Genomic DNA, 12,852 nt, shown 5'->3' on the forward strand with positions numbered 1-12,852 from the left:
TCCTCACTCTTACGGAAAAGCACAAGTCAGCTTGGCGTCTCAAAGTTGAAGGGTTAATAGTTCTACAGCAAACACAAAGGTTATCTGCAGACAGAAATGGCTGGCCAAGGGACCATACCATGTGTGCATGTTAAAAGTCTGGTGGATCCAGAGAAGAGATACCTATCAGGGAATCAAATGTAGCCAGCATACATGCTAACACAAATATCCAAGCAAACCTACTCAGATGAGTCCCCTTCAAACACTCTTTATAAAGGTTTCCTCATGTTATTTACAATTTCAAAGTAAATTTACTTTATAAGCAGCTAGGGAATTCTTTATTTAGTAATGTCCTAACATAAAAGTTCACATAACTGCTTCTGTCAAACTATGATACTGAGTTTTATGACAACCCAGAAATGAGAACTAAGAGAAGGCAAACAGTGCCTTAGAGATCAAGAAACATTTACACAGTTCAACTGTTAAAAATAGTTCAACATTCAGTTAGTGAGCAGAGTGTGGATGTCAGTATACACAGTACACAAGTCTTCAGGGAGGAGAGAGACCTTTTGTCTGTTCTTCAGATGCCTCCAAATGCTGGTCCTGCGGAACCTCTTTCTTAGGCTGGTTTTCTTCCAACTCAGTTTGGGGTCTGACACTCATGTTTTCAGATTTCCAGGAAACGTGACTACCTGCCTGCTGCATAAAAGAGCAGATGTAAATACCACAAAGGCATTACCATTTTCACTCAATTAAGTAGCTAAAGCCCTATGACTAGGCACATTCTATCACTGAGTGAAAAATTTAGCACTAATATCTCAGGTCAAATTAAAACAATTAGTAAACAGGATAAAAAGCTCTACAGAACTACAATTTCAAAAGCCCTACTAAAAACTCACTTGTTCCAAGTAACAGTCATTATCACAAAATTCCAGTAAATTCAATTTAACAGTATTTGACCTGGAGTTTAAGAACATAAGCCAAGGTTGGAGAAAGAAAGCCTCCCTTTCACTTTTGACAAACAGGCAACAACACTCAACCCTGTGTATCTGTGGGTTCCATATATGCAGATTAAACCAACCACAGATCAAAAATATTTAAAGAAGTAAATAAGTACAAGAAAAAAATAACAACAATAAAAAAATGCAAAATATAAAAAACACAGTATAATGACTATTTGTATAACATACATTGTATTATAAGTAATCTGTAGATTATCAAAGTACAAGGGAGGATGTGCTTAGGTTATAAGCAGATACCACATCACCTTATATAAGGGACTTGAGCATCTGAGAATTTTGGTATCTGCGGGAATCTTGGAATTAATTCCACCCGTGGATACCAAGAGACAATTATAATCCTACTTACAATTTTTTTTTTTTTTGAGTTAGAGTCTCACTGTCACCCAGACTGGAGTGCAGGGCCGCTCCCAGCCACTGCAGCCTCAACTTGCTGGGATCCGGCAATCCTTCCGCCTCAGCCTTCCAAGTAGCTGGAACTACAGGCGTGCACTACCACACCCAGCTAATTTTTTGATTTTATTGTAGAGATGAGGTCTCGCCAAGTTGCCCAAGCAGGTCTCAAACCCGCAGGCTCAGGCAATTCACTCACCTCAGCCTCCCAAAGCGCGGGATTATAGGCTGAATCATGGAGCCCGGCTCCTACTTACAATTTTAACAATAAAATACTCACAGTCTTTGCTTCTCCTACACGTCTTAAAATGACACCTTCTGCCAATAAAGCTTTCCCTGTTTCCACAAATAATTTTTCCTCATCTGTTTCTCCAAGTTTCTGCAGCTCAATGTACTTCTCCACAAACCTGGAATTCCAAGCAGTCACATCTTAGATCTGAATGTCAGAGTCACTGAGACGTGCTGTTACACAACATCAAGTATTCCCTCAAGAGATCTTCCTACAGGAACAGTTTTTTCAACAAAATTCCTCAAATTGATAACTAAATCCTTAAAAAAATAATAATAATAACCTAAGAATTATAAAATGGCTTACCGTTGACAGACAGACTTGAAGTTTGGATTGAACAGATCAAAAGCCTTTTGACCAGATCCATAGGCTGAATAAAATTTCCTAGAAAATGCAAACACCACGATACAAATCTCCAGTTATATTACTGAAGTGGAGTGAAAGGAATAAAGAATAACTGCTAGGCCCTGAGGAGTTAAGGCATGACCCACATAACCTAAGCGAAACAATTTTGTTTCTTAAGTAAGTAATGCAGGCATGTGCATGGTGAATACAGCAAATGGTACAAAAGGACAACCAGTGGAAAGCAATACTCCCTCACCATTCTGCACACCAATCCCCTAGTTCCCCTCCCAGGAAGCAACACAAACCAGTTTGTAGTATATCCATCCAGAGGTACTCCACGAACACACAAGCATATGTGCACTGTCATTCCTGTTCGCAGCCCCATTTTTTAATCCAAAAAATAATGAACCCTGCCCTCCCTCCTGCCTTTTTAAAAACTGAGGCAAATTCACATATCATAACACTAACTGTTTGTTTTGTTTTGTTTTTTTGAGTAGGAGTCTCACTCTGTCACCCAGGCTGGAGTACAGTGGCATGCTCACAGCCACGGCAGCCTTGACCTGTTGAGCTCCAGCAATCCTTCAGCCTCAGCCTTCCCAGTACCTGGAACTACAGACACGCACCACCACACCCAACTAATTTTTTGATTTATTGTAGAGATGAGGTCTCACCAAATTGCTCAGTCTGGTCTCAAACCTGTGGGCTCAGGCAATCCTCTCACCTTGGCCTCCCAAAATGCTGACATGAGCCACCACACCCGGCCACATTAACAATTTTTAAGTGTACAATTAAGTGACATTTAGTATACTCACAAAGTTACGCAACTATCACCTCTATCTAGTTCCAAAACATTTTCAGCAACTTCAAAGGAGGCTCTGTACCCCTTAAGCAGTCACTCCCCATTTCCTCTCCGGCCATCTTGCCTTTTTTACTTAACATTTCTTAAAGATCATCATTGCCTGTAGATTGTTTCTAGCCCTGTGCTACTCTAGGCAGTGCTGCAATGATTACCTCTATTTACAATTCTTTTTTTTTTTTGAGTTGGAGTCTCACTCTGTCGCCCAGACTGGAGTGCAGTGGCCGCTCCCAGCCACCGCAGCCTCGACCTGCTGTGCTCTGGTGATCCTTCCGCCTCAGCCTTCCAAGTAGCTGGAACTACAGGCGTGTGCTACCACACCCGGCTAGTTTTTGATTTATTGTAGAGATGAGGTCTTGCCAAGTTGCCCAGGCGGGTTTTGAACCCACAGGCTCAGGCAATCCACTCACCTCGGCCTCCCAAAGCGCAGGACTACAGGTTGAGCCACTGATCCCGGCCTATTTACAATTCTTAATGCACTGTGCAAATAAGCCTGTGGAATAAACTCATAAAAATGGTATTACTAGCCGGGCTCGGTGGCTCAGCCTGTAATCCCACGACTTTGGGAGGCTGAGGTGAGTGGATTGCCTGAGCCCACAGGTTCAAGACCCGCCTGGGCAGGCGAGACCTCATCTCTACAATTAAATCAAAAAATTAGCTGGGAATGGTAGCGCGCACCTATAATTCCGGCTACTCAGAAGGCTGAGGCGGAAGGATCGCCGAAGCCCAGCAGGTCGAGGCTGCGGTAGCCAGGAGCGGCCACTGCACTCCAGTCTGGGCGACAGAGTGAGATTCCAACTCAAAAAAAAAAAAATGGTATTACTGTATCAACATATCTGCATTTGTAATGAAGCTTTCTAAATTGCCAAAATGCTTTCCAAAGTGGTTGTACCAATTTACAAACACACAAGTATGAGTGCCCATCTCCCCATATCCTGACCAAATGACATTCTCCAGCCAAGTGGGAAGCTCGAACCTGTAGTCCTAGTTGCTCAGGAAGTTGAGGCAAGAGGACTGCTTAAGGACAGAAATTCACAACCAACATGGGCAACTTAGCAAGACTCTGTCTCTTTAAAAAAAACATAGCCAGGTACAGTGGCTCATGCCTGTAATCTCAGCATGTTGGGAGATGGAGACAAAGGGGTTGGAGATCAGCCTGGGGAACTTGGCGAGACCTCCTCTCTACAATAAATCAAAAAAATTACCTAGGCATGGTTGCGCGCCTGTAGTTCCAGCTACTTGGAAGGCTGAGGTGGAAGGATCGCCGGAGCCCAGCAGGTCGAGGCCAGGGTGGCCACAAGTGTGTTATTGTACTCCAGCCTGAGCGACAGTGAGACTCTGACCCAAAATATATATATACACACACATATATATAATACATTATATATATTTAACTATGTAACAATATGTCATATAAGTACATATACATATAATTATATATTTTAATTTTTTTATCTTTGCCAAGATAGGTGAGAAATCGTTACTTTCTGTAGTTTTAACTTGATTTTCTTATGAGACTGGATGGCTTTTCAAATTTTAAAGCAAACTTAATTTTCTTTTCTGTGAACTGTCCATGTCCTTTGCCCATTTTTCTATTTGGTGGTTGCTATGCACTGAATGTTTGTGTCCCCCCAAAATTCATGTTGAAAGGCTAATCGCAATGTGATGGTATTTGAAGTTGAGGCCTTTGGGAGGTAATCAGGTCATGGCTGGAGCCTTCAGGACAGACCATGCTAGAACACTGATCTCAGACTTCCCAGCCTCCAGTACTATAAGAAATAAATTTCATGAGTCAGGTGCACTGGCTCACACCATAATCTGCCCTTTGGGAGGATGAGGCAAGAGGATTGCTTGAGCCTAGGAATTCAACACCAGCCTAGGCAACACAGCAAAATCTCATCTCTATAAAAAAATTTCAAAATGAGCCAGACATAGTGGTGTGCACCTATAGTCTCAGTTGCTCAGGAGGTTGAGACAGAAGGATCCACCTAAGCCCAGGAGGTCGAGGCTATGGTGAACTGTGATTGTGCCACTGCACGCCACCTGAGTGGCAGAGTGAGACCCTGATTCAAAAATCAAATAAAATTCCACCCAGTCTATGGTAATTTGCTACAGCAGCCCAAGTTAAAACAATGGTCTTTTTCTTATTTATCTGTAAGCAAACTTTGTAGTCATATAAATAGAAAATCAGTCCATCAGGTAATTTGCAAAAATCTTTCCCAGTTTGTTATGTGTCATTTGATTTTGCTTATGGTATTTTATTGTGCAGAAAATTTTTAAATTGTCTTTTATGGCTTCTGAATTTTATGTCATGCTTAGAAAGGCCTTTATCACTCAGATTTTTAAAAAATTCTCCCATGTTTTCTTCCAATACTGTTATAATTTCACTTTATTTGGTTATACATTTTTTATTTCTGTTTTTAAGAAACAGGGTCTTGCTATTTTGCCCAGGTTGGAGTACAGTGACTATTCACATGTATAATAAATTGTACACTACAGCCCTGAACTCCTAGACTCAAGTGATCCTCCTGCCTCAGTCTCCCAAGTAGCTGGGGCTATATTGGCATTGATAGTAATAGTTAACAAGAAAAAGGGGACCAGAAAAATATTCCACATTCTCCAAGCATGTATCATCCAGTTCCAATGCTATCTACAGCAGAAGCACAAATAATTCTAAAGTATAAATGAACCACAAGAGCATCCTGCCTAATGCATGCAATGGGCCTGGGCACAAAGATGCTGAAAAAGCATTTAATTCCCCCAAAGACTTTGTATTCTATCCTGAGAATTTCCAAGTAGAGCAAGAACATACTTGTTCTGCTACCTCAAAGGAGTGCTGTGTATGTGTGTGGGGGGGGCAGAGCAGTGGGGAGTCTTCAAATGAAAGGTGCTTGGGCCCCAGTAGAGAATATAATGACCTTATTAATTCCATTTTTCTTGCATCTGGAAATAGCAGTAAGAATAGGAGATGTGTATTAATTTCCATTAGGCACACTCTCTGGTCTAAATATTTAATTTTTTTTTTTTGAGTTGGAGTCTCACTCTGTCACCCAGACTGGAGTGCAATGGCCACTCCCAGCCACCACAGCCTCGACCTGCTGGGCTCCGGCGATCCTTCCACCTCAGCCTTCCAAGTAGCCGGAATTACAGGCATGCGCTACCACACCCGGCTGATTTTTTGATTTATTGTAAAGATGAGGTCTCGCTGCCCAGGCGGGTCTCAAACCTGCGGGCTCAAGCAATCCACTCACCTCAGCCTCCCAAAGGCACGGGATTACAGGCTGAGCCACCGAGCCCGGCTTGGTCTAAATATTTAAGAGAAAAGAAACCATACAAATTCTAGCTACTAAAAACTAATTGACATCAGTATTTGAGGGGAAAGATTTTGTCAGTAAATTCCCAGTGAGGCTGGACTCAGTGGCTCGGTCTGTAATCCCAGCACTTTGGGAGGCTGAGGCGAGTGGATTGCCTGAGCACGTGGGTTCAAGACCCACCCAGGCAATTTGGCGATATCTCATCTCTACAATAAATCAAAAATTAGCCGGGCATGGTAGTGCGTGCCTGTAGTTCTGGCTACTTAGAAGGCTGAGGTGGAAGGATCACCGGAGCCCAGCAGGTCAAGGCTGCGGTGGCCGGGAGCATGCCACTGCACTCCAGCCTGGGCAAAAGAGTGAGGCGCCAACTCAAAAAAAAAAAAAAAAAAAAAACCAACTCCCAGTGAGTGATTACCGCTTACTTAGATCTTATACATGTATACAGGAAAGATAACTGTGGCCACAGGAATCATTTCTAACCCACTGCTCCTGAAATTATTTCAGGGAACTAACAGAACTTTGGATGGCCGTTCTCCAAACAGCTCCAATCCTGGCCCTCCATCATTCCTCTCCAAGGAATTTTCTCATGTCTCCCTCTACTAGCCTCATGGTTCATCTGTTCATTAATTAATCCATCAGTTTCTTCATGCAAGACACAACTAATGAGCAATTTCTATGCCATACATAGGTATTGAGGATACAAAAAAGAATGACAATGCCAGGTCTATGACAGTGCTTAATAAGTGTTTGTTATTAAATACAGACAGGGTGTTTGGCTTGCAAAACTATTAATGACAGACTAAGACCCAAACAGGGACAACATGAACAAAGAACTCAGGGTATACAAAGGCAGGCAGCAGAGAAGTATCCCCCAAAAAGTGTGGCAACTGAGCTGTTCTTTTTTACTATGAAAAGAGTAGAGATCTTTAAAAGCATTTTTAAAAATCCTGCTGGGAACCATTAGAAGCACATTTTCTGTGGCTATTTAGGTTTATGGGAAAAGGTGCAGGAAGGAGGGAAGTAGATTAAAGAATGAATATTTCTATTAGTTTCAACCGTTTATTTGCATTTTGAAAGTTAACTCAGAAAAAGATGGTCAAGTTTAGTGAAAAAGACCTTCCTAAACCCTCTAAGCCTAAAGACAATGAAGCCAACAAAAAGAGAACCCTGGTAGATTTCAAAACATAAAAGACCTCAGTGCCTCGCATAGTATCTGGCACAATGCTTAACATATAGCAGATACCAAAGAAATTGGTGGAATGAAAGAAGTAACTTCTATACATTGAAAAGACATCATGAATCGCAAATAACATGAATAAATGTGTACAATATATATCAAAGGATTAACATCTTTAATTTTAAAGAACTCTCATTGACAAATAACAGCAACTATTAAAATAGGCAAAGAACACAGATATTTCAAAAGTAAATTCAAATGGCCAATAAACATGAAAATGGGGAAATTTCTTAAAAATCAAAGAAGCACCCTATATCTTTAAGAGAAAAATATTAAATAAAAATAATAATAATGATCAAAGAAGAAGTTAGAATCTCTAAATACTATTTTTAAACTATCTAGATCAGAAAAAAATGTTTAAATAATCACTATCAGTGCTGACAAGGATACAATAAGAACTCTCAGAAACTGCTAATCAGAGTGAAAATTAGGCCAACTTATTTGAAACACAATGAGATAACTGCAGTAAAAGCTTTAAAAATATTTACACCACTTGACTTAATCGATTCTAGTGGTAGAAATACACCTTAGGGAAATAATCAGAGAAAATAGATATTCAAAAATATCACTATTTATTATTGCTCATATAAACACCATAAATGTCCAACACTAGGAAAATAGTTCAACACAGAACATTCACAATAGGTTAATGTATTTTTTAAATGCCTAATAACATGGGAAAATACGCACAATAATGTTCATTAGAGAAAAAGGACACAAATTATTTGCATCCAGCCAGGCACAGTGGCTCACACCTCTAATCCCAGCACTTTGGGAGGCGAAGGCCAGAGGACTGACTGAGCCCAGGGGTTTGGGACCAGCTTGGGCAACATGGCAAGATCTCATCTCTACAATAAATTTAAAAATCAGCCAGGCATGGTGACACATTCCTATATTTCAAGCTACTTGGAAGGCTGAGGTGGAAAGATTGCCTGAGCTCAGGTCAAGGCTATAGTGGCCGTAAGTGTGCCACTGCACTCCAGCCTGAGCAACAGAGTGAGAGTCCAACTTAAAAACAAAACAAATAAGAAAATTATTTGTATCTTATTCTACTGATTATATATATATATACACATACATACATATATCTACACACACACACACAAAAAAATAATGGAAGGAGACAGACACAAATGTTAATAATGACAACAATAATGGTTAACATTTATTGAAGGCACACTTTGTGTCAGGCACTGAACCAAAATCTTTTTACACGTTACCTTACTCAACCTTTATGACAATATCAAGTGTGATTATTATTTTACTCTGTGAAAACTGAAGCTTACAGAGGTAATTTGCGTAAGGTCATGCAGCTAAATAAGTAGCCAGACTTGCCTTTAAGCCATTAAATCTAGAAGGTGAGATTATGGGGGATGTGTGCTTTCTTTAAACTTTTCCTTTGTTTCTAAATTTTCTACAATGAGCATGTGTTAGTTTTATAATAAAAGAGGAAACAGAAAAGTAAGCACTTACCCTCAAATTTTTAGTAATTTTTTCTTTCTTTCTTTCTTTCTTTTTTTTTGAGTCAGGGTCTCACTCTACTGCTTAGGCTGGAGTGCAGTGACACAATCCCAACTCACCACAGCCTCAACCTCCAGGACTCAGGTAATCCTCCCATCTCAGGGCAGCTGGGATTACAGGTGCACACCACCATGCCTGGCTAATTTTTTTATTTTTTGTAGAGACTAGGTTTTATCTAGGTCTTTAACTCCTACCTTGCCCTCCGAAAGTGTTGGGATTATGGGTGTGAGCCACTGTGCTCAGCCTGATGATGATTATTTTTAAATCGCTTGAATTTGTAAGCATCTTTCTGGTCTGAGTGGCTTCAAAGATTCCAACTATTAAATCCATAGAGCATACTCTTCCTGTCTCCACTCCCGGGGAAGGCAGACACAATGACCAACATAAGCCCAGAGTCAAAGATGTGATTCCCAGATTTATCACCCTCCACTGACCACAGGAAGTTAACTTTTGAGCCTCACAGTCCTCTTGAACGAAATGATACTTACCTTACTCGCATCTTGAATGAAAAAATACCTACCTAATAGTGTTAGAGTAAGGACTAATCCTGAGATTGAGATTAATGTGAGGTTGAGGTGTTTGCAAAGGGCTTAGCAAAGCACCTGGCACAAAGCAAATGCCCTGAAAAAGGTAGCTGTAAATGCAATGATATGCTTGTTGGTGGGCTCTAGATTCCACTTCTCAGAACTTGTTTCTTTCACCATGGGGCAGAGGAACTGATCCTCTACCTGTAGACACACAAGACTTTCTCCACAGGACAAGTCTCTGACTCAATTCCTTATTTAAGTTAGACTGCCACCCAAACATTTCCTTCTGAAGTTCTGTTGCCTCCTGTCTACATGGGATGCACACTCACGCTCTGATCCGATCCTCGTGGTACCAGATGTCCTGGATGGGAGATTTGGCTTTGCCATACCGCAAGCGGGGCCTTCGGAAGACCGGCTCCCTCAGCGGGGGAAAAGCAATATATATGTCATACCAGAGGGGCTTCTCCTTCAACACCCCAGCCCGAATCAGGTCCCGAGTCCTTAGGGAGGGAAAAGGACGAAGGTCAGTTAGTTACAACAGGCCGCCCAAGCCCCTGAATCAGTCTAGCACAGCTTGGGATATCAAAGGCATTACGCAGTCCATAACACAGAACGGGAGTGAATGGCGGGAAAGCAATGCTTTCTTCCTACAGGGAAGATATTTCCACATCCCAAATCGACCTAACAATGCTCAGGGGGTAAGTCCGTCTGTCTTCTCCTTATTTGTGTCCCACCCCCATTCCGTTTCGCAAAGTGCAAGGACGGCCAAGTCAGGCCGACCAGGCTCCTCCTCCCTTCCTCTTCCAAGAGACCTCCACTTGCGGGGGAAAGGGACAGTACAATCTTTAACCGGACAGACACATTCAAGGACAGACGTCTTCAAGCACAACTCTTCGGACCCAGGAGAGAGCACGAGAGGGCCTACCCGGCTCAGGCACCTGCACTCTACAGAATGCCTCGCCCTGCTTAGGCCCACTCGAGGAAGAGCGTGGCACGCTGAGAATCCCCTCCCTGAGGGACACCCTCAGCCCACTCCGGCTCCAAGCACTCACCGCGAAAATATGCTCCCCACGGTCTCCAACCGGCTGCCTGCCATGGCCAGCGCCTGAGACAGAACGTTACAAGTCGCTACCGGAACCGGAAGCGGCAGCGCCAAGTAAAAGGGACATAAGTTGCTGGCCGATCGCTGTGCCCCCATCGGCAGAGCGGAGCAGGCAGAAGCAAATGATAGACCAAACCGGCGCGCTCCAGGGCTACTTGCCGGGTCCAGACAGGAATACTCGATAGCCGAGCCAAAGGGAGGGAGGGAGCCGAAGCCAGACAGAAGTAGTAAATGACCGATCTAGAAGGGGATAATTATGGTGATTGCTTTACTCTTTCTGGCTTTATTTAGCTAACACCCCTCGAGAAGGTAGGGCTGCGCGGAGGTCGTGTGGTAGGGGAGCCAACTAAGGGAATAATAAAAGCAGACATTTGAGGTCACCGGCTCTAGGCACGGACTGAGCCTGATCTTGGTCAGAGTCACAGACTACGCAGAAGAAAACTGAGGCTCGAGGAGGGGCAGTCACTTGCCAGGGGCCACGCTAGACCCCAGGACTGAGTCGTCCGTGTCCTGCTGTGTGGTGCTCCCACTAAACCCTCTGCCCCCGGAGTGCTGCCTGCCATCCCCATAACAGGGATGCTGGCTGCAACTGGCGTTCTCTCCCCGGGTGGCGTCGCTGGCTAGCTCCTCCTTGGAGCTTGAAAAGTGAAAGTGTCCGGAACCAACCTCCGAAAGGAATCCGAAAAGGAATCCAATAAAACTGGGGAACGTTAACTCTCAGTGTTAAACTGTAAAAATAAATAAATCAATCGTGCATAGTATGCCCTTTGACCCAGTAATCATACTCCACAGAAATTAGCATATTTTCATGAGGCTATTTCTGAAAGGCTTATCGTTGCAGCATTGTCTGTTGTGGAAAAAAAAAATCCATCAAATGGAAAATGACTCGTATATTCTATGGAATCCTGTGCAGCTATTTAAATGAATGAGCTAGCCTGGCGCGGTGGCTCACGCCTGTAATCCCAGCACTTTGGGAGGCTGAGGCGAGAGGGTTGCCTGGGCTTGGGGGTTCGAGACCAGCTTGGGCAACAGGCTGGTCACTACAAAAGATTAGAGGGGCGTAGTGGCCCGTGCCTGTTGTGGTTCCAGTTATTTGGAGGGCTGAGGTGTAAGGATCACTGAGCCCAGCGGGTCAAGGCTGCAGTGGCCGTGAGTGCGCCCTTCAGCCTCGGCAACAGAGTGAGACTCCAACTCAAAAATAAAATAAGGCCGGGCTCGTGGCTCAGCATGTAATCCCAGCACCGTGGGAGGTCGAGGCAAGTGGATTGCCTGAGCCCACGGGTTCGAGACCAGCATGGGCAACTTGGCGAAACCTCGTCTCTAACAATAAATCAAAAATAAGCCGGATGTGGTAGCATGCACCTGTAGTTCCAGTTACTTGGGAAGCTGAGGTGGAAGAATCCCTGGAGCCCAGCAGGTCGACACTGGGGTGGCCAAGAGCGTGCTACTGCACTCCAGCCTGGGCGATGGAGTGAGACTCCAACTCAAAAATAGATAGATAGATAGATAGATAGATAGATAGATAGATAGAGCTATATCCGTATGTCTTTACCTATATTAATGTTCATGACTGATGGTTAAATGAAAAGAAGGTTGCAGAGAAACACCTTCAGTGGAATCCCAACCTGTTAGAGAAAAAAAGAAAACACCTCCTCCTGTGTTTGTATGAGGATAAAAATTCTGCAGAAGGACAAACAAGGTTGTGAACATTGGATGTCTCAGAGCAATTTTGCTCTGAAGGGAAGGGAGAGTTTTTTTCTTCTTTTATATATGCCTCAGAGTTTGACTTGTAAAGAGTTTGTATTCATATTTGAACCTTCTAATCCAATGAATGTTTTGAATCACACACACAATATCTCCCAAGAGCCTATTATCTTTGTCAGCACAAAAGAGCAGCAAGTCATCCCAGAGTCCTCCCACTCTTCGGGAGGCAGGTGAGGGGGAGGACAGGAATGTTTCATGCGCAGTTACTACACCTGTGTGTTATCTGAGGCCACATACCTTCCTACAAGGCAGCTATTATTGTCCTCATTATAGATGAGAAAACAAGGCTGCAGGAGGTTAAGTAACTTCCTGATAGACAACTGATAGGCCCAGCCCCAGCGCCTTCCAGTAAACTATGCCTAAAGTTGAACTGCTGGTGGCTCTAGAGTCAAGCTGGACTGGCCCCAGAAGCAGGGAATCAGTGATTTGAGGCCCAGAGCCAAAGTGAGCCAGTCTTGCTGCATCGGGACTCTCTGGAACAGAGAAGGAGCAAAGCTCTCGTCCCT

At 43.3% G+C, this 12,852-nt stretch overlaps 1 protein-coding gene across 3 annotated transcripts; it reads right to left on the minus strand.

Moving 5' to 3' along the window:
• Positions 1–222: 222 nt before the first annotated feature.
• Positions 223–10,632, minus strand: MRPS23 (mitochondrial ribosomal protein S23). Of its 3 annotated transcripts, XM_021712343.1 has the most exons (6): positions 10,533–10,632; positions 9,810–9,980; positions 1,987–2,064; positions 1,672–1,798; positions 1,429–1,431; positions 228–678 (listed from the first exon to the last, which is right to left on the minus strand). In XM_021712343.1, the coding sequence occupies exons 1-6, from the start codon at positions 10,574–10,576 to the stop codon at positions 529–531; spliced, it is 573 nt and encodes a 190-aa protein (XP_021568018.1). In that variant the 5' UTR covers positions 10,577–10,632; the 3' UTR covers positions 228–528. The 3 variants fall into 3 exon arrangements, with proteins under 3 accessions (XP_008056247.1, XP_008056246.1, XP_021568018.1); XM_008058056.2 differs by lacking the exon at positions 1,429–1,431 and having other exon boundaries at positions 223–675; positions 10,533–10,620; XM_008058055.2 differs by lacking the exon at positions 1,429–1,431 and having other exon boundaries at positions 223–678; positions 10,533–10,620.
• Positions 10,633–12,852: the final 2,220 nt, after the last annotated feature.

This window comes from Carlito syrichta, unplaced genomic scaffold, assembly GCF_000164805.1.
Source record: "Carlito syrichta isolate Samal-C Ts95f unplaced genomic scaffold, Tarsius_syrichta-2.0.1 Scaffold303195, whole genome shotgun sequence".
Lineage (NCBI taxonomy): Eukaryota > Metazoa > Chordata > Mammalia > Primates > Tarsiidae > Carlito > Carlito syrichta.

Coding starts and splice junctions, on each gene's coding strand:
- MRPS23 (XM_021712343.1), bottom strand. CDS start 10,576: ATGGCAGGCAGCCGGTTGGAGACCGTGGGGAGCATATTTTCGCG. Junction 2,065..9,809: donor CACGAGGATCGGATCAGAGC/GTGAGTGTGCAT, acceptor TGCATTTTCTAG/GAAATTTTATTCAGCCTATG. Junction 1,799..1,986: donor TTCAAGTCTGTCTGTCAACG/GTAAGCCATTTT, acceptor TTGGAATTCCAG/GTTTGTGGAGAAGTACATTG.